The 18,802-nt window shown below is 41.2% G+C and overlaps 1 protein-coding gene across 2 annotated transcripts; it reads right to left on the minus strand.

The window, feature by feature from the left end:
• Nucleotides 1–522: 522 nt before the first annotated feature.
• On the minus strand, nt 523–16,593 carry plppr3b (phospholipid phosphatase related 3b). 2 transcript variants are annotated; one of them, XM_039655597.2, is made up of 8 exons: nt 16,463–16,593; nt 11,446–11,549; nt 10,873–11,058; nt 9,433–9,562; nt 8,315–8,510; nt 8,038–8,095; nt 7,360–7,533; nt 523–3,002 (listed from the first exon to the last, which is right to left on the minus strand). In XM_039655597.2, exons 2-8 carry the CDS (start codon nt 11,524–11,526, stop codon nt 1,740–1,742), a joined length of 2,088 nt encoding a protein of 695 aa, XP_039511531.1. In that variant the 5' UTR covers nt 11,527–11,549; nt 16,463–16,593; the 3' UTR covers nt 523–1,739. The 2 variants fall into 2 exon arrangements, with proteins under 2 accessions (XP_039511531.1, XP_088981506.1); XM_089125380.1 differs by lacking the exons at nt 10,873–11,058; nt 11,446–11,549; nt 16,463–16,593 and adding an exon at nt 10,145–10,396.
• Between the last annotated feature and the right edge of the window lie 2,209 nt (nt 16,594–18,802).

Consider the following 18,802-nt stretch of genomic DNA (forward strand, 5'->3'; position numbering starts at 1 on the left):
CAAGAGTTTTTTGAGGGGTTTTTTTTTGCACTAAAGTTCCTGACACCCTGCAGCTCTGACCTGGTTTACTAAAGCTAAGCATGGATGGGCTTGACCAATACCTGGATGGGAGACTTATTATGAGAATTAAATTGCTGCTAGAAGTGAGGCCAAAAGTGTGTGTGTGTGTGTGTGTGTGTGTGTGTGTGTCTCTGCTAATGCTCCAGCGATGAGGATGATACTCCACACTGTGAAAAGGCACCATTTTTTGAATGAGAATTTAACTTGAGGTTGTTGGAAGACAGAAACCAACAGATGTTCGTTGTATTGCTTTGCAGATTTAAAATTATGTAGCCAGTCAACTGCCTTCCTGTGATTTGTAATTGTTTATAAGTAATGTTTATAAACCAAACGTTACCTTACCTTTCATGTACATCATGGCCAAATGTCAACTAATTGGTTCAAAATCTTAATCTCCAGCACTATCCTGTTGTAGCCCACCAGATTTACACTTTATAATTTGAAGAAAAGATTTGCAGTGCATTACAAATTACAAACATTGTAATTTACTGCAGATTGTTTATTGATGTCATATATATTGTCTTTTTTCATAAACTGCATCAACAGCACGAAGCATCCATCAAGGACAACCATCTACAGAGATCCAGGAGTAGCTCAGAGCACCGGAAAGAGAGAGCTGATGCTCACAGAATTCAACCTGCAGTGACAGCTGCACATGTACATTATAACAGATTGGAATTCTTTACTGACAAGGCTTCACTTCCACCTTGACGACACTCACATAACATGCATCAAGTTCATCTAGAGGAGAACCTCTGGGAAACAGCATGACAAGCAGATTACTAACTATTACATATAAATCCCAGAGAGTTTGTAAAAATTATTTTTGTGATTTACAGCAAAAAAAAAAAAAGTTTCTTTTGGGGAATCATTTCTCATTATGACACATACAATGTGGGACTTGCAGTCAATTCTTCATGTGTACTCCATTAGGCTATAAGGTAAATTATGAATTTTAAAAAATAGAGTCCAGCTCAGTCTAATATTCCCTTGGAATACCTCACAGACATTCCATTTCACTTCAATTGTCAACACACATAGAAATGAAGTAATTCATAAGTGCTTATTCAAAGTGCTTCCATATTTTCCACTGCTTTTTCACAGAATGTTTTTACTAGATTTGCAAAGTGTCCAGATGTAGATCAGCAAGTCAGATGTAGAATGAAGGACATTACCATTTTGCAAAGCAATTATCATTCATAAAGAGCCAACAAAACACTTTAACTCTTTAACTTGGTTTTCACCATGAGGGTTACAAGGCAATATATATCTTTTTTTTTTTTTAATTTACAACATACACTAAACAATCGTGCGCAAACACATATACACATAAATTCAACTTGACATCTCAGTCACACGTTTATGTAAGTCAAGTATGAACAAAAAGAGCAACAATATAAATAAACCCAAATCTGCCTTGTAGGAATTTGATAATATAAAGATAATGTAAAAACAATAAAGCTGAGAGGAATTTTTATGATGAATTTTATAGTTTGGTTTACCCTCAGAGGGCAAAACCATTGTGCTCTTAAGTCGTCAGAAGCAGCATCACCTGAAAGCTCCCCGGAAAGCTCCACTGACTCAAAGTGTAGTGAATGAAGCAGTCATTCAGATATTCCTCATAGAATCAAGTAAATAATTTAAAACCAAAAGACAAAAAAAAAAAAATGAACACATTGTCACTCTTTAAAATTCCTGCTGCTTTGTAGCTTTCTGTAGTAGTTTTCCTGTTCAGTGTGGTTCTGATTGCCCTCCCTGTCCAGCAAAACTAGTGGGGTCTTGCGGCGCAGACTGCGACCTTCTGAGATTTGACCCACAGGTGGGAGTTGAGGGGGAAGTGGTGGCCGGGGAGGTTGAGGGACCTGGGGTGGCCCGTGGTCAGCCTCACTGGCAGAAGAACAAGGAGAGCTGCTCCTGATTTGACGGTAACTGCGGGAACTCTCACGGTTGAGGTTTTTGAGCTCGTATGGCTCTGCCATGTTTCCGTCACAAGATCCTCTCCACTCCCATGGGTTATTTGGATTTGAGGTCATACGAACTACAGGGTGGTGGGGGGCATGGGCATCAACGGTGATGATGCCTGAACCGCTGTCACGTTCCGAGCGATTGGGTGATGATTCTGTGCCTGTGATGGACGAGGTACCAGAGGAGGACGAAGTCTCAGAGGATTTTGCTGATCCAGACAGAAGTCCCTGTTGCTTTGACATGGCAATGACCTGCATGATCCGAGGCTGATTTCCTGGCTTTATAACGGGAATATTAGCACCACTTTTCTCAGTGATGGACAGCCATTTGGCCCGAGTGCTGGCACTTTTAGGGGATACAGGCGGGGGGACTGGCTGCCCAGGGGGACGAGGGGGCATCACTACTCTTGCACCTGCAGGTGGGTTAGCTGGTTTGGTAGTTTGCGGAACAGACGAATAATTTGAAGAATGGACGCTGTCCTCCTCTGTGGTCGTGTCGTCACCACCGTCTGAGCCCTGCTCGCTGGTGTCCTCATCGGGCAAGCTGCCACCTCGCATCTCCATTGACTTTTGCTTCCATTCAGATACTAATTGCTGTGACCGCATGGGGTCCATTGGTACAGGTACTGTCACCAGACGCCTAGTTGGCTCCTCTGGAGCTGTAGCACGAGGTAATGTATTACTGAAGGTTACCATGGTCTCCTTACCCATTGGGCTGCGAGGCGCCAGTAGCTCCACGTCCACACTGGCCCTCTTTAAGCTTCCCAACGAGGTTTTCTCTCGCTGTACAGGACGGTTCAACCCATCTAGAGATGCTGGTAATGTGATTTCCTCATTGCTCTCAGAGGCATGGCCCTTGTTATATACAGAGTCATGACCTCGCTGGGCCAGAGCCCTCAAAGCATCCTTCTGGAGAGGAGGGGGTTGAGGGATGACAGTGTCCTCAGGAGATTTAAAGTTGGCAACAGCATGGAAAGCCTGGAATGAAATGGAATGGATCCATAATTCTAATTGCCAAAATCACAGTCACACATTTAGTTAATGCTTTAATCCAAAATTACTTAGATTACTAATAGAATTCCCTATTTATCAAAATGGCTTTGTGCTATGCTGTAGGCGTAGTCAACCCTATTACTAGAAGGCTACCTTCATGCAAACTTCAGCTTCAATCCTGTATCAACACTCATACATGTAATTTTTAAGTTGTATTAATTAGGGTTGTAGCTGAAGTCTGCAGGATGGTAACCCAACAGGAATTGGATAGGCTGATACCCCTAATACTGTTTAAGCTACAGCAGGTGTTTTCAAACCATTCTTGAAGCCTACCTAGCACTGCACATTTTGGGTGTCACGATTACTTGGGTACTCTATGACACTCGGGCCCTCAAAAGAGCAGCCAGAAAAATGGAGAGCAGCTGGAGGAGAACTACAGATTTCCGTGGAAAGAGTGCACGGTTGCGTAAAGACAGGCTTTAAAAACTGCTTGATCTGCTTATTTTTCAACCGTAGAAGAAACAAATACAGACCTAGGTTTAAATTAAAAACATGTAATATAAAATAACCTAGTGGTTAAATAAATTAACAAGAAATAAAACGCTTCAAACAGCACAGCAGTTATGACTTTATGAACTTCTTTACTTCTTTTCTTTACTTAGAATGCTAATTTTAGAGAGAAAATTATAATTACCGGTATGCAACCGTCTACTAGACCGTGCATTGTTGTGTCCCTGAGGAAAAATTACGTTCATTCATTGCTATAGGAGAGGAAGAATTGTCTGAACTTGTTAAATAATCTAAATCAACAACAAGTACTGTACATAGACCCTACTGACTAAACTACTGAAAGAGATGCTTCCAGAGATCATAGATCCTCTTCTTAATATAATTTATTCTTTGTCATTAGGATACGTACCAAAAACTTTTAAGCTGGCTGTTATTAAACTGCGTTGCAAAAGCGCAACTTGATCCTACAAAACTAGTCAATTACAGGCCGATCTCGAATCTTTTCTGTCAAAGATACTAGAAAAGGCAGTTTCCTCACAACTATCTTCCTTTTTAGAAAGAAATGTTAAATGTTATCTAGTATAGTGTCCTAGAATATGAACCTAGAATACTGTATAATCTAAAACCATTCTTCGCATTCTTCCATCTTAAAATATATATTTAAATTACAATACATGCTCTCAATGACCAATGAAGAACAGTTAGTTTATGTGTTCTAGACCTAAAGGATAGATTATTGTAATGCTCTGGTAAATGGGTGGTTGCCCTGCATGCTAAATAAACAAACTCCGCAGCTGGTCCAAAACACAGCAGCTAGATATCTTACTAGAACCAGGAAGTATGACCATATAAGCCTGGTTCTGTGCATTGGCTCCCTTTTAAACATTGTATACATTTTAAAATCTTGCTAACTTACAAAGCACTAAATGGTTTAGCTCCCCTGTACTTGAGTGATTTCTTAATGCCTTAAGTCCTTCATGTTTATTGTGATCTCAAAATACTGGTCAGTTGATAATACCTAGAATATCAAAATAAACTGCTGGCAGTAGATCCTTTTCCTATTTAGGATTTAAACTCTGGAACACTCCTCCTAGTGTTGTTCAGGAAGCAGATATGCACCAAAATGTGCAGTGTTGGGAGGCTCCATGAATAATTTGAAAACCTATACAGAAATTGTATTTAGCCAAGTAGGTTCACTGTTGTCCTGGATCATTGTTGTTGGTTTTAAAACTGTACAGCCACTCGGCAGCCATATTTGCAACAAAGGAGGTGTAGGCAGCTTTTTCGGGGCATCCACGATAAAGTCCTATACATCAGGGGTTCTCAAACATTTTGGAGTCAGGGACCCCTTTCAGGTGAAAAAAATTTCCAAGGACCCCCCTCATAGTTATAACCGTTATTGAGCACAAAGTTAATGTGTGAGCGGCTAATGAAATATTTTTGCCCAAAATTAATGGTCTCCACCCAGGGCAGGAATTTCTAAATAGCCTACTGAGGTCCCAAAAGTGATCTTGCTAGGAATCATTTAGGATCCCTCACTTAGGAATTTTTGATGTTCTTGATCTACACATGTGCATTTTAAGGTGTTTTAAGGCCCCACAACTGGATAACTATAGATTTAGAAGCATGTCAGTGGGCAGTGGCATACATTTTTTTTTGTCAAGATGTCACGAAACACTATCACATATTCCAAACAGGAATGGCCTTAAAAGAGAAATGTTTCAATGATTAGGCCTATTCCAACACTATCTCACGACCAATTCGTACGAATTTGACGCATGATTAAAAAGTGTCTAATTCGTACTAATTCGTACGACCTCACTCGTACTAATTCGTACGATTTGTCTAAACCCACGTGATGGTTAAGTTTAGGGGTGGGGTAAGGGGTAGGTCATTCGTATGAATTCATACGAATTGGCCAATTCGTAAAATATGTACGATTTAGCAAAATCGTATTAATTCGTACGAGTGAGGTCGTATGAATTGTTACGAATTAGCCACTTTTTAATCATTCGTCGAATTCGTACGACTTGGTCGTGAGATCGGGTTGCCTATTCTGCACACAAATAAAGCCCATAAGCCTATAAATACAATGATAATGGCATTATGTTTAATAGGTGTGTGCATTGTTAATTTGAGCTACTGTAATTAGCTAAAAAAAAAAAAAACATACAGTATATGTTAAATATATGAATCCATAATGTTAATCTCATGGGCACAGTATGTTTCTCTTGACCTGCTTTTTCCTTTGTTAAAGTTGAGCTCGGTTAATTGCAAACTGATTGTTTCAGTCGTTTTTTAAAACTTTTATCTAAAACAGCTGTTTAATGTTAATTTAGGCCTACATCTTATCTCGCACTTTATGACCGTTGACAGAAACGTCGTGCGGGGATTCGAGTCGTGCAGAGAACTTTGAGTTCACTCCGACTGAAACATTTTGACATTGAGCTGTCGTTGTTAGTCTGCTGAAGCAGCTCAGACAAGAAGGTCAGTTATCATCGCGATGTGCATCCTTGCAACCTCAATGGGTACGGCCCTGTCCCTGTGCACTTTTATTTTGATAATGATCAGACTTCTAATGTCAAATCTTGCAGTCCTAGAACCAACTATTGTGCGCGCACGCGAGACGGGCGCGCGATTACGTGGAATTTTTCCTCAGCAGTGGAAACGGGAATACTCTTATTTATGGTCATAGATAAGACAAGAGTGCATCATCCGAAACGGTAAAGTGTCCATTTTTTAATTGTGTATAGGAAATGACTACAAAATGTCATGCCTTTTAAAAATACAGAAAACAACCGGATGCGGATTCATGCCGTCGATCTGTCTCCTTTCTGGCGCACGTCCTGCAAAATCAACAGCAGCGAATAGTCTACTTGACGCACAGACATAGATTATCTATCTATAAAAAACTTTAAGTGTCTACTTTGATGTTAAATGCATTATATAATATACTTAGGAATAAATAGCATGTTTTCAGATGATAAATAAAACATGACTTATAGCACGGAAAAAACGTTAGGTTGTTATAAATTATTTCGCGGACCCCCTGGCTTTAGCTCACGGACCACCAGGGGTCCGCGGACCCCACTTTGAGAACCTATACATTTTAATGGTGTGATCCTAAAATCTCACAAATAAATGACATATTTCAAATCAGCAACAAAATCTAACATGAACTGTCCCTTAAATGTTGTTTCTTATATCCATATAGCGTTAAAAAGATTATTTTAAGGCTAGACCAGACAATGCGCATGTGCAGCAGCAGTCCTAAGTGCAAGTCTCAGGTTTCTATGGGAACTTGAGCTTTTGATGGCAGCTGCAATGATGGAATGACTTTACCAATCAGCCATTGGCTCTTTTCCTTAGAAGGCGGGACAAATTCCGACATATTGTGCGTTGCAGTTTCTCCCATTCATAAGTAATAGGACTAAGTAACTGTCTTTCTACATCTATAGTCTTTGGGTCCAAATCTCAGGCAATACAAGGTTTGGTCAAATGTATAACTTGAATTTAATGAAAGTTTGCATCTTTTTTTAGGATAAACACATGTCAAATGTAAAGTGTTATAGCCCTAATCCTGAGAGAACAGATCGTTTGCTGAATGTTGTTGAGTCCCTATCCCTTGGTTTTGCCCAACTCAAAACCCTAAAATCTGATTAGTTGGTTGTAATTTGCTCCTGAACCAACAAGGATTTTGATGCAGGAACATTTTCTACCAGGGTAAAACACATTAAGCTCATTAGCAACCTGGCATGACATTACATGGGGATTGGCCGTCCAAATAAACCACACCACTGATACAATAGACATCAGAAAATCAATCACTCACCAGGTACGCAGCAATACCAGCGCCAATACAGAACCCAACATACACATCGATGGGGTGACTGCGGTACTGGGTAATCTGAGTGAGTCCCGTCAATGCAGCCGCAATGGCAAAGGCAAACACCAGAACGGGTTTGAGCAGCTTGGTGCTATCTGAGATTGTTGAGTTGAAGTACATCTAGAAGAGTAGAGAGCAGCAGAGGTCTCTAGCTGTCATGTGGAAATTAATAACAAGCTGGCTTACAGCTTCTGACAGTCTGACAGGCTCAAGGTGGGAAGCAGTAACAAATGTATCTCCATGTCTGTCGCTTGAGGAGGATCCTGCTAAGTACCTAGACATGTGAAGTGCTTACTTATAATTAGACTTCCACTAATCTAGCGAACATAATGCAACTGAGCATATTAAATCAAATCTTAAATGTTTTAAAAATTTGAGGAGTGTTGAAATCTATGACTTGTGTCAGTGCATGTGCCGTGTCTTTTCCATGCACAGCTAAAGTACAATTCAATATAATGTTGGTTGTTCATCGTCTACAGGACAATCACTTTAAACTGTACTAAATGCTCTCTTTTAAATATTTTTTTAGGAATTTACACCACTAGCCTATTAAGTTTATACACAAACAGTATTTCCTGAAAACACTGAGCAAACACACATTGACACTGTGTCGAAGAGACTTACTGAAATATAAACAGCAGCAAAGGAAGAGAGGGTTGCATGCTGGGAAGGGAAGGTTTTCCTGTCACAAAGGAAAGCAAACATCTAGAGTAAGTCTACACACGATATGCAGCAAAAGTCAATGTTAAATGTTATACATTTTTAAAGAAAGGGTGGAGATTATAGGGAGTGCTCTTCAGGAAGAAAATCACAAAAGGGAAAAAGAAAATGGTGATTGTACAAGGTTAGAGTTAATCACAGTTATAATTGGATGCAATTTAGTAGCAACACACTCAATTACCTGGCCGATAGAATAGCATGCTGATCCTGGCCAGAGCAAATGTCTTTGGTGATGTAAGGGTTCTTGTCACAGGATACACCTGGTACAGTGTAATTGGGTTTGCACACTGTGAGAAAGAATGGTGTGTGGTAGCCAGTGGCTAGCTGGATGACATCAGTAACCAGTGCTGTTGCACAAAGCCCAAACACATGAACACCTACAAGGAGAGACAGATCATGAGGAATAAAACATTGATGATTCATTTCATCGGTTTCATGTAACACTCTGTGACTCATGTTAGATAATATTCATCTGCATCTTTCCTATTCGGATTTCACAAGTTCACACTTACAAATAATTCGATAGAGTAAAAGAGTGTGTGTATTTGGTGCATGCTGTCCGAGGGAGGGCTCCGAGCTCGGAATGTGGCCCGACCCCAGAGTGTCCCAGGCTTGTATAGGAACCAGCTGAGAGTGAGGAGTCAGGTGGTGAAGGGATGCCGAAAAGACTGTCGAGGATACATATATATATGAAGAGTTCAGATGCAAAAGCCTCTAAATGCCATTTGAAATTTTCTTCTTTAATGATAATTTTTATCAAACTTGTATATTTAAGTTCAGTAATTTCACTTAAATGGCAATGATAATTACCTATTAATTGTTATTTAAGTGAAATTACTGAACTTAAATATACAAGTTTGATAAAAATCATCATTAAAGAAGAAAATTTCAAATGGCATTTAGAGGCTTTTGCATCTGAACTCTTCATATATATATATATATATATATATATTGTATATATATGACTCCAATCATACTGATTAGAATTTGCTCCTCCTGAACTTTGTCATTTAATTTCACACATTGGAAATTGTGAGGATATTTCTAGATTTCTAGACATTTCTTTCAATAAAAATGCTATATCAGTGTATCTTTACAACACAACTCCTTTCAGATTCCTGAGTCACAAAATACAGTTAAAAGGAATAGATTTAAAAATGACAGTGTAAGTCAACTGAAGACCAGGATTATACTGTAAATCCAAGCTAGAATTATTAGCACACAGTCCACACATTCCTTTTTGCTATACAAAATTGCCTTACAATGAAACAGTAAGACACATGTAAGACAGTTACATACCAACAAAACGAACAGTTCTTCGCAGGAAAGAGTTAAAATTACATCCACCAGCATTGATGCTTCCCTCAATCCCTGGACGGACCTTCAGTTTGGATTGCATACAATACAGCAGACCTTCACCCATCATTATCTGAACACAACAAGAATTATGTGCCTGATAATCAAAAATTTTACTTTGGCATATTTAAATATAATTTGAGGATGATTAAATATAGTACACTTATTTCAGATATTAAATGCAGAGAAATAACAAATATAACAACGCATTCTCACCCCAAGGCGTCACCTTTGACCATGCTTCAATATTTGACGTTTTAGGCGCCCTTTAGCGTCACTTACATGACGCGATCCTACGGCGTCATCTAACTGACGCTAAAGGAAAGCGTCAGTTAGAGGACGCGGTTAGGTTTAGGTGTGGGGTGGGGGTAGGGTACACGCGATCCTAGGGCGTCATCTTACTGACGCTAAAGGGCGCCTAAAGCGTCAGATATTGAAGCATGTCCAAATGCTTCCCAAGGCGTCAGTTAAGTGACGCCTTGGGGGTGAGAATGGGCTGAATATAAATGCAGAGAAATATAACGTAAGGTTGTGTTATTTTTCTGAAGCAAGTTAATACGTTTAAGATTAAGATTTTTTTCTTTGGAACAATGCACAAGTTGACGTTAAAGGGTTAGTTCACCCAAAAATGAAAATTCTGTCAGTATTTACTCACCCTCATGTTGCTCCAACCCCGAAAGACCTTCATTCATCTTCGGAACAAGAATTAAAATATTTGATGAAATCTGAGAGCTGGATCACTCTTCCATTCTAGTCCATAGGCTTCTTGAGGGATTTAAACTTGCCGGCCTCGAAATGTTATTAAAGACATTGTTAAAATAGTCCAAATGACTACAGTGGCTCAGTCTTAACTTTATCTATATTTCAACTATTCACTTCCTTCTGTTTGTGCCTCTAGTCAGTTAAACTAGTGTAATTGCGTAGATCTACGTCACACGTAGGCTCACTATTGGCCGACACTGGTCATGTGTGTGATGCGTGTGACATACAACAACAGATCATACGCAATTACACTAGTTTAACTGACTAGAGCCGAAAAGAGAAGGAAGTTAACAAAATAAAGTCGTTATTTTTGTTTGTTTTTGCGCACAAAAAGTGTTCTCGTCGTTTGATAAACTTAAGACTGAGCCACTGTAGTCACTTGGACTATTTTAACAATGTCTTTAAAAACTTTTCGAGGCCGGCAAGTTTCAATCACTTAGAAGCCTATGGACTAGACTGATCCAGCGCTCAGATTTAATCAAAAATAGCTTAATTTGTGTTCGAAGATGAACAAAGGTCTTACGGGGCTGCAACAAGATGAGGGTGAGTAAAAACTGACAGAATTTTCCTTTTTGGGTGAACTATCCCTTTAATAACCCTGAAATATTGCTATCATCTCACAGAGGCAGCAGGGCCAGCAAATGCCAGACTCAGGAGCATGAGTAGAGGGATGAGCTCATCGCCGCTGTCCACGTAGGGCATGCTGAGTGAACGGTCATGGCAGCGGAATCCCACCAGCGCTGGCTGGAGCACATCCGTCAGTTCCAGGAAGTACAGTGAAACCATGGAAGATGCCACAATGGGTAGCTGTTTTCTCAGGGAAGGGACAGTATGTGTAATTACATGGTAGTTACAAATGTATTATGGTGTAATAAATGCAACAGCCTATTTCAATTTTAAAATGTACTAAATTTCCTACAAACAGATATTAAAGATTGATAATACACGAACATCAGAACACAGTTTGATTACTGTTGAATGACTGTGCCAGATGGCTGTTAAATGTCAACACAGAGTACTACTCCAGGGCTGACAGTGTGGATGACACTAATACACACAAATTGACCGCTATTATGCATTTTCAATTATGTCTTCAATGAAAATGAGGAGCCCAGTTATTTTGAGTGTGTAATGTAATTACCTGAGACATTAATTGCTCTATTGAAGTATAACTTGTATATTGATGGCCTGTACCTCAACAAAATAGAAGCAGGGTAGCAGCGTCAAACTGTCTTTGGGTGGTTTCTTCTTAAGTTTTTCACGTGCAGTCATCATGGTGGTGGTCTTCTGAAGTTATTCTGTCAACACATGAGTTCATTTAAAGCAGTTCATTTACTGCACAACATAGCCACTTTGATTCGCTCATTACTAATGCTAATCAGTAGGCAGTATTAGGGAGTGGCACATATTTATTCGAGAGAGCATTTGATTGGACAAAAATGTGGATGTGTTTAATGCGAATGTAACATGAGAAAGAAATGCTTAATAGCTTCTTTTTATTTTTTTAATTTTTTTATTTTTAATTACAATATAGCATGAAGCATTTAAAGATACATGGACAGCCATCTTTAGAGTTTTGTTTTTGAATTTCCGTTTCTGTGATAGATCTGTAAATTTACAGTATATGGCTTCGCTGTCGAAGAGTAATTACTAAAGTAGTTAACTAAAGTTATCATGAGCAGTGTTGAATGTTTTAAGTGTAGCGGATGTCATAAGTGTCACAGTCCCTCGTCTGCACCATCCTGTCTGCGTCTCCAGCACTACACTTCCCAGGATCCTCTTGTCTCCACACCTGAACTCACTCCCTCATCAGCCTCCCGTTCAGCGTCCTGTATTCATCTGTTTCACCTGTTTTCACCTCGTTTAGTTTGATTCCTGTGTGTATTTAGTTCCTTCCCATTCAGTCTGTCTTTGTCGGTCGATGTTAATGTTACCCTGTGTTCCGCCTGCCTGTTTCCTGTTTATTTGGGAATAAACCTTTTGTATTGGAGCTTATCTGGACTCTGCCTGTTCCTTCTGCCTGAACCCGCAGCCGTGACAGATCGACCGACCCCAAAAAACTACATGGACGCCGTGATCTTCCGGGGGATCCCCTACCCGGTCCTGCGACCCCGGTTACTGCTCGTTCCCCGGAAGTCTGCGCTCACCGTCAGCCCTGCCGAGCCCGCGCTCACCGTCAGCCCTGCCGAGCCCGCGCTCACCGTCCGTCCTTTTGAGCCTGAATGCTCTTCCCCGCTGGTTCCGTCCAGCTCTCCAGAGACTGTATGCTCTTCACCGCTGGTTCCGTCCAGCCCTCCAGACAACAGGGACGTCGTGATCTTCCGGGGGATCCCCTACCCGGTCCTGCGACCCCGGTTACGTCTCGTTCCCCGGAAGTCTGCGCTCACCGTCAGCCCTGTCGAGCCCGCGCTCACCGTCAGCCCTGCCGAGCCCGCGCTCACTGTCAGTCCTTTTGAGCCCGAACGCTCTTCACTGCTGGTTCCGTCCAGCCCTCCAGAGACTGTATGCTCATCACTGCTGGTTCCGTCCAGCTCTCCAGAGACCGTCCAGCCGGCACCAGAGACCGTCCAGCCGGCGCCAGAGACCGTCCAGCCAGCGCCAGAGACCGTCCAGCCAGCGCCAGAGACCGTCCAGCCAGCGCCAGAGACCGTCCAGCCAGCGCCAGAGACCGTCCAGCCGGAGACCGTCCAGACCGTCCGGCCGGAGACCGTCCAGACCGTCCGGCCAGAGACCGTCCAGACCGTCCGGCCCGAGACCGTCCAGACCGTCCGGCCGGAGACCGTCCAGACCGTCCGGCCAGAGACCGTCCAGACCGTCCGGCCAGAGACCGTCCAGACCGTCCGGCCAGAGACCAGGATCCCGCCCAGCCTCCCTCTCCCGCCTCCTCTCATCTGTCCTCCCTCTGCTCTCCTGCCCTTCAGCCCCCCGAAACCAGCCTGGTCCGTGTATCCCCGGCCTTCGCCTCACACCTCCCCCATTTGGACACTTCCTCGGCCCCCGGTCCCATTGGCTCCCCCGTGGCTCCTACCTCCCTCAGCTCCTCCATGGCCCCTCAGTCCACCAGCTCGGCCAGGCTCCCTCGACCCTCCGGACTCCCTTCGCTCCCTCGTCATCCTCCCTTCACCTTTGGACTTCCTTCCCTTGGCTCCGCCCCGTCATGTCACCCCCCCGGTTCTGTCGGACTCCTCACTCCCTCCAGTCACCCGTCAGCCCTCACTCCCTCTGGCCTCACCGTGTCCCTCTGTGCCCCTGTCGTCACTTCTGTCACCTGTGCCTACGGTGTCACCATGGTCCCTCGGTCCCTCCTCAGCACCCAAAGTCGTCTGTCCCTCTGCTTCACCCTGGTCCCCTCTCCCATCTGCTCCGCCCCTGTCAGTCGGCCCCCTGGTGTTGTCAGCCCCGCTTCCATCGGCTCCACCAGGGGTCCTCCCTCCATCTGCTCCGCCCTGGTCTCGCCCTCCATCTGCTCCGCCTTGGTCTCGCCCTCAGCCTGCTCCGTCCTGGTCTCGCCCTCAGCCTGCTCCGCCCTGGCCACGCCCTCAGCCTGCTCCGCCCTGGCCACGCCCTCAGCCTGCTCCGCCCTGGCCACGCCCTCAGCCTGCTCCGCCCTGGCCACACCCCTCTCAGCCCCCAGTTCGTCCCCCCTCCTTCCTCTGTTCTGCGGCGTGAGGTCACGCCTCCCGGGAGGGGGGAGTTCTGTCACAGTCCCTCGTCTGCACCATCCTGTCTGCGTCTCCAGCACTACACTTCCCAGGATCCTCTTGTCTCCACACCTGAACTCACTCCCTCATCAGCCTCCCGTTCAGCGTCCTGTATTCATCTGTTTCACCTGTTTTCACCTCGTTTAGTTTGATTCCTGTGTGTATTTAGTTCCTTCCCATTCAGTCTGTCTTTGTCGGTCGATGTTAATGTTACCCTGTGTTCCGCCTGCCTGTTTCCTGTTTATTTGGGAATAAACCTTTTGTATTGGAGCTTATCTGGACTCTGCCTGTTCCTTCTGCCTGAACCCGCAGCCGTGACAATAAGATATATCAGAAGACTGGGAAGATTTTAAAAGGAGCGGTTCAGTCATAAATCTGTAAGATCTAACCTTCATGCTATGACAATACAAACCGGAAGACAGAACACAACGATCACGGTGCCCAAAAAGGGCCGGGGCTACATAAGGTTTGTACAGGTCTAGCCATATCAAAATGCACTTCAAAGGGCATTTTCATTTGATTTAAGATTTAAAATGTATTTTACAAATGAAGAGTTCAGATGCAAAAGCCTCTAAATGCCATTTGAAATTTTCTTCTAGAGTGGTCAATTTTATCAAGCTTGTATATTTAAGTTCAGTAATTTCACTTAAATGGCAATTAATAGGTAATCTTCATTGCCATTTAAGTGAAATTACTGAACTTAAATATACAAGCTTGATAAAAATGATCATTTTAGAAGAAAATTTCAAATGGCACTTAGAGGCTTTTGCATCTGAACTCTTCAAATATAAATATCAATAAACAACACAAGGAAACTTAAAGCACTTATATATATATATATATTGATCTCAATATATTAAGATTGATAATATCCCCCCAAAAAGAATTTTATGAGGAAATAAATATTTGGCCTATAATATATTTGAGTATTTAATTATATTCTGAAATATGAATGTTTGAGCATTGGTTATATCCACTGGAAAAGGCAGGCACAAAGAAATGTTCAAATTACTATTTTCTCAGCTGAAACAGAATGAAGCCCTCCTGAATAAATTGATAGCAGGATGTGTGCCTGAGGAAAATAAATATTAAATAAACAGCTTCTCTCTGAATATTCTCAAAAGAGCATAATGAATAAATGTTGATATGGGCTATTGTTTGAGCAGGCATTGAGAGAATAGTGTTCCGTGCTCTTTGCCAAATCAACAGTGACTAAACAAGGCACTTGTCCTGAAGACACTCTCCCAACTCTCAAGTGGGAGTGAGCGAGGCTCTGCTGAAATTAGCAGAGAGCCTGTTTTCAAGAGTGGGAGCTCTGTTTATCTCGAAGAGCTGCATGTCTCACAGGCAAAAGATTTCTGAGTGTGTGTGTGTGTGTGTGTGTGTGTGTGTGACACTTTTAAGGAAGAATCCATAGGCGCTAAGATCTCTCCAAAAAGACTGTGTTTGTGCTCACACATAGCTACTCACAGTGAGAGGCTTTAACTACAGAGAAAGGTAATTTAAACTTGACTGCGTTTTCACACGAATCTGTGGGGTAAAGTGTGGTAAAAGAGTGAGTTGTGCAACACTGACCCTAGTTTGTCCACAAAAACCCAACCGAAATGTGTCCACAACACTGCAGAACAAATAGCTATAGATCGATAAAGATTTGGAGCAACGACAACCAGTCAAGGCGAAATCATTGTAGGCCAACACTTGACGTGAAGAGACCCAGGAAAAATCAATAATGAAATCAGATAAGAATGAGCTAGATCAGTCTTGCTAATGTCCACGCATTATGAGAAAAGTCACTGATGATGATTTCAATTACACTGGAAATTTAGACTGACAGTCACATGTATAACCTTGATTGTTGTATATATATATATATATATATATATATATATATATATCCCATATAAGTATATAAAAGCTATAGCCTATATGCAGGGTGGATTAAACAAGTAAATGACAGGAAAATAATTTGATGATTGTATAATAATATAATGATTGTAATGAATAGTGAATTGCTAGTGAATTAAATAGTGAATTAAATATTAAATAGTGAGTAGCCTAGTGCAATAGTGAATTAAAAGGCAAGAATTTTTAAGCACTCAGGAATTTATCAGTTGTAGGTTCATTGATCAGGTGTCAGTTGAACTGAAACCTTGAGAGAATCGTTGCACAATAAGGCTTGAATGACCTGCAGTCGATATCAGTATCCATACGTTTACATACATTTGCCTGCCTAAATATTTTTGATAAAGTAAGATTGAGATTGTGTTTGTTATGTAAAACTGCCGTACACCCACGTCACTGCGACACCCTCAGTTATCATTTATCGAAATAACACTGACTGCATCTCCACTGGACGCGACGCGACCGTCCCCGCACGCGTTTTCTCCCACATATAGGTTAATTATAATGGCAGCGTTCTTGTCGCGTCGCGTCGGGATTACGTGTTGTTTATTCTTACATATCTGCTGCTGTTCTTCATGCAGGTAAAGAATTTGAGGAAAATATCTCACCTTGACTGCGAAATCAAACGACTGTCTGAAAGAACGATATCCTGAGTGAAAAAAAAAAAAAAAATCCAAGCTTATTCCTTCTTCACGAGGTTATACTGCGGCTCTTTCAGTTCATATTCCTCTTTCTGCTCACGTTTTCCACGGAGCAATCACGAACTCTTGTTATATGCCTGCCTTCTGGAGCCAACCACAATATTCCTCAACTCACTTGCTGACATCCTAGCTACTGACATCCAATATCTGAGGGGCTTCAGAAGGACCCCACTAGGCTATTAGAGACAACAATGATTTGTCAGTGCTGCATGGAGCTGCATCAATTGATATTACTATAAAATCGGTCCATCATCAGCAGTCATCAGGTGTGGCAGCATTCCTGAGCATCTGTGGATCTCCACAAGCAGTGGTAACATGGTAGCTATTGCACAGGTAACGTGTTTAGTAGGCTACAGGGTGGCGTGGAGATGGTATGGACTGGTTTATTGGACAACTTATGCCTTGATTCAGGATGCAAACACACATGAACACCCCTACACATCATCAGTGGTGGAGGAAGTACTGAATCTCAGTACTTAAGTAAAAGTACAAATACCCAGATAAATATTTACTTTAGTAAAAGTAGAAGTAACACAATGACAACCATACTTAAGTAAAAAGTACAAAGTACTTTATTTTAAATGTACTTTAAGTATTAAAAGTAAAAGTACTTGCATAACAATTTATTATCTTAATGTCTATTTTCTAATGATTAATAAAACATTTAATTCTAACTCATTCAACCTAATAGCCTACTCCTATAATGATGTTCAATAATGATGGAAAAAAATGTCACCATTACTGAAACAAGCTTGCAATTAGGCAATATCATGCTTATCCTTACTATATGTTAATAACTATGTTTGGCAGTAAACGCGATTCATTTATGGTGTAATTCTGAACCTCTTGGCTTGCCATAATCCTAACCAAACCAAACATATATTACACACGGTGCGTTTCCTATGCACGTAAAAACAAATTTTCGCGTATGAGTTGCATGATAAACACACTGCGTGCGAGACGCGTTTAGTGTGACCGGGTTGATATACTGTATCTATGGCAACCAAACGTCACTGGTGAGACAAACATGCAACGAACGGACGGTCAGATGACGTTTTGGCAGGGGAAAATGTAACGGAAATGTAACAGAAGTTGTAGAAATGTAGTGGAGTAGAAAGTATAATAATTGCTGCAAAATGTAACGAAGTAAAAGTAAAAAGTATGCACTATTTATTGTACTTAAGTAAAGTAAAGATACGTGAAAAATGTACTTAAGTAAAGTAACGAAGTATTTGTACTTCGTTACATTCCACCACTGCACATCATGATGCCCTGTTTGCTGTAGTCTTACAAACGGTTTCCCTTTCAGCCGTGTTAGGGACCACAGAATAAGCAGAATCAGCCAAATTAGCCTGTGGATTGCGTGTTATATTACTTTCATTGAATGCATATAATGTAAGAAACAAATCTGTGCATTTATTTGCAATTTTCCATTATTTTCATTCATTCATTTTATATTATAGAGGTGACTCAATAAAATAGTATTTATTTAAATAAAAAAGTATTTATTTTGCCACTATAATAATGTGATTATATTAAAAGCTGCGGACCCCCATATAAAGAGCCAAATTGTCTTAACATTTAATTTGCATCTTTCATTAATAAACACTTTCCTCAATAACTCCAATCATACATTTATAAATACATTTTAATATAGAAGACATTCAAAAGTTTGTGGTTGGTAAGATTTGAAAGAAGTCTCTTATTCTCACCAAGTATGCGTTTATTTCATCAAAATACATGAAAAACCAGGAATATTGTGGAAAAACTTTCACAATTTAAAATAACTTTTTTGTTAAATATTCTAAAACATAATTTTCTCCTGTGATGACAACGCTGAATTTTTCAGCAGCTTTAGTTTTTAGCTTAGATTCAGCAATCTGGTGCTCAAGAAACATTATGTTGAAAACAATTGTGAAAAAAAAAAAAAAAAATGATGAATGGAAAGTTTAAAATAATTTATTTGAAATAGTAATCTTTTGTAACATTATAAACGCTTTTACTGTCACTTTTTATCAATTTAATGCCGCCTTGCTGAATAAAAGTATTGATTTCTTAAAAAAAAAATCTCTATAATTGGTTTTTAAATTACCATTAGGGCATCAGTGATTTTAAGATTATTTTTTTCTTTGCTTGCTTCCAGATGGTCTGAATATGGGCACAAACTGCATTGAGGAAAAAGTGTGAACCCTCAGCAAGCTGCTGCCACTGAAGGCCTGGAGAGATGCCCGGTGGCCCTCTGGTCAC

This window comes from Pimephales promelas, chromosome 21 (genome assembly GCF_988280905.1).
Source record: "Pimephales promelas chromosome 21, fPimPro1.hap1.1, whole genome shotgun sequence".
NCBI lineage: Eukaryota > Metazoa > Chordata > Actinopteri > Cypriniformes > Leuciscidae > Pimephales > Pimephales promelas.

Bases quoted from the DNA above. Each gene is read 5' to 3' on its own strand.
- plppr3b (XM_039655597.2), bottom strand. From the start codon at position 11,526: ATGATGACTGCACGTGAAAAACTTAAGAAGAAACCACCCAAAGACAGT. The intron at 11,059-11,445 runs GTACAGGCCATC...CTGAGAAAACAG, and splicing joins CCTGCTTCTATTTTGTTGAG to CTACCCATTGTGGCATCTTC. The intron at 7,534-8,037 runs GTAAGTCTCTTC...CTACTCTTCTAG, and splicing joins TTGCTGCTGTTTATATTTCA to ATGTACTTCAACTCAACAAT.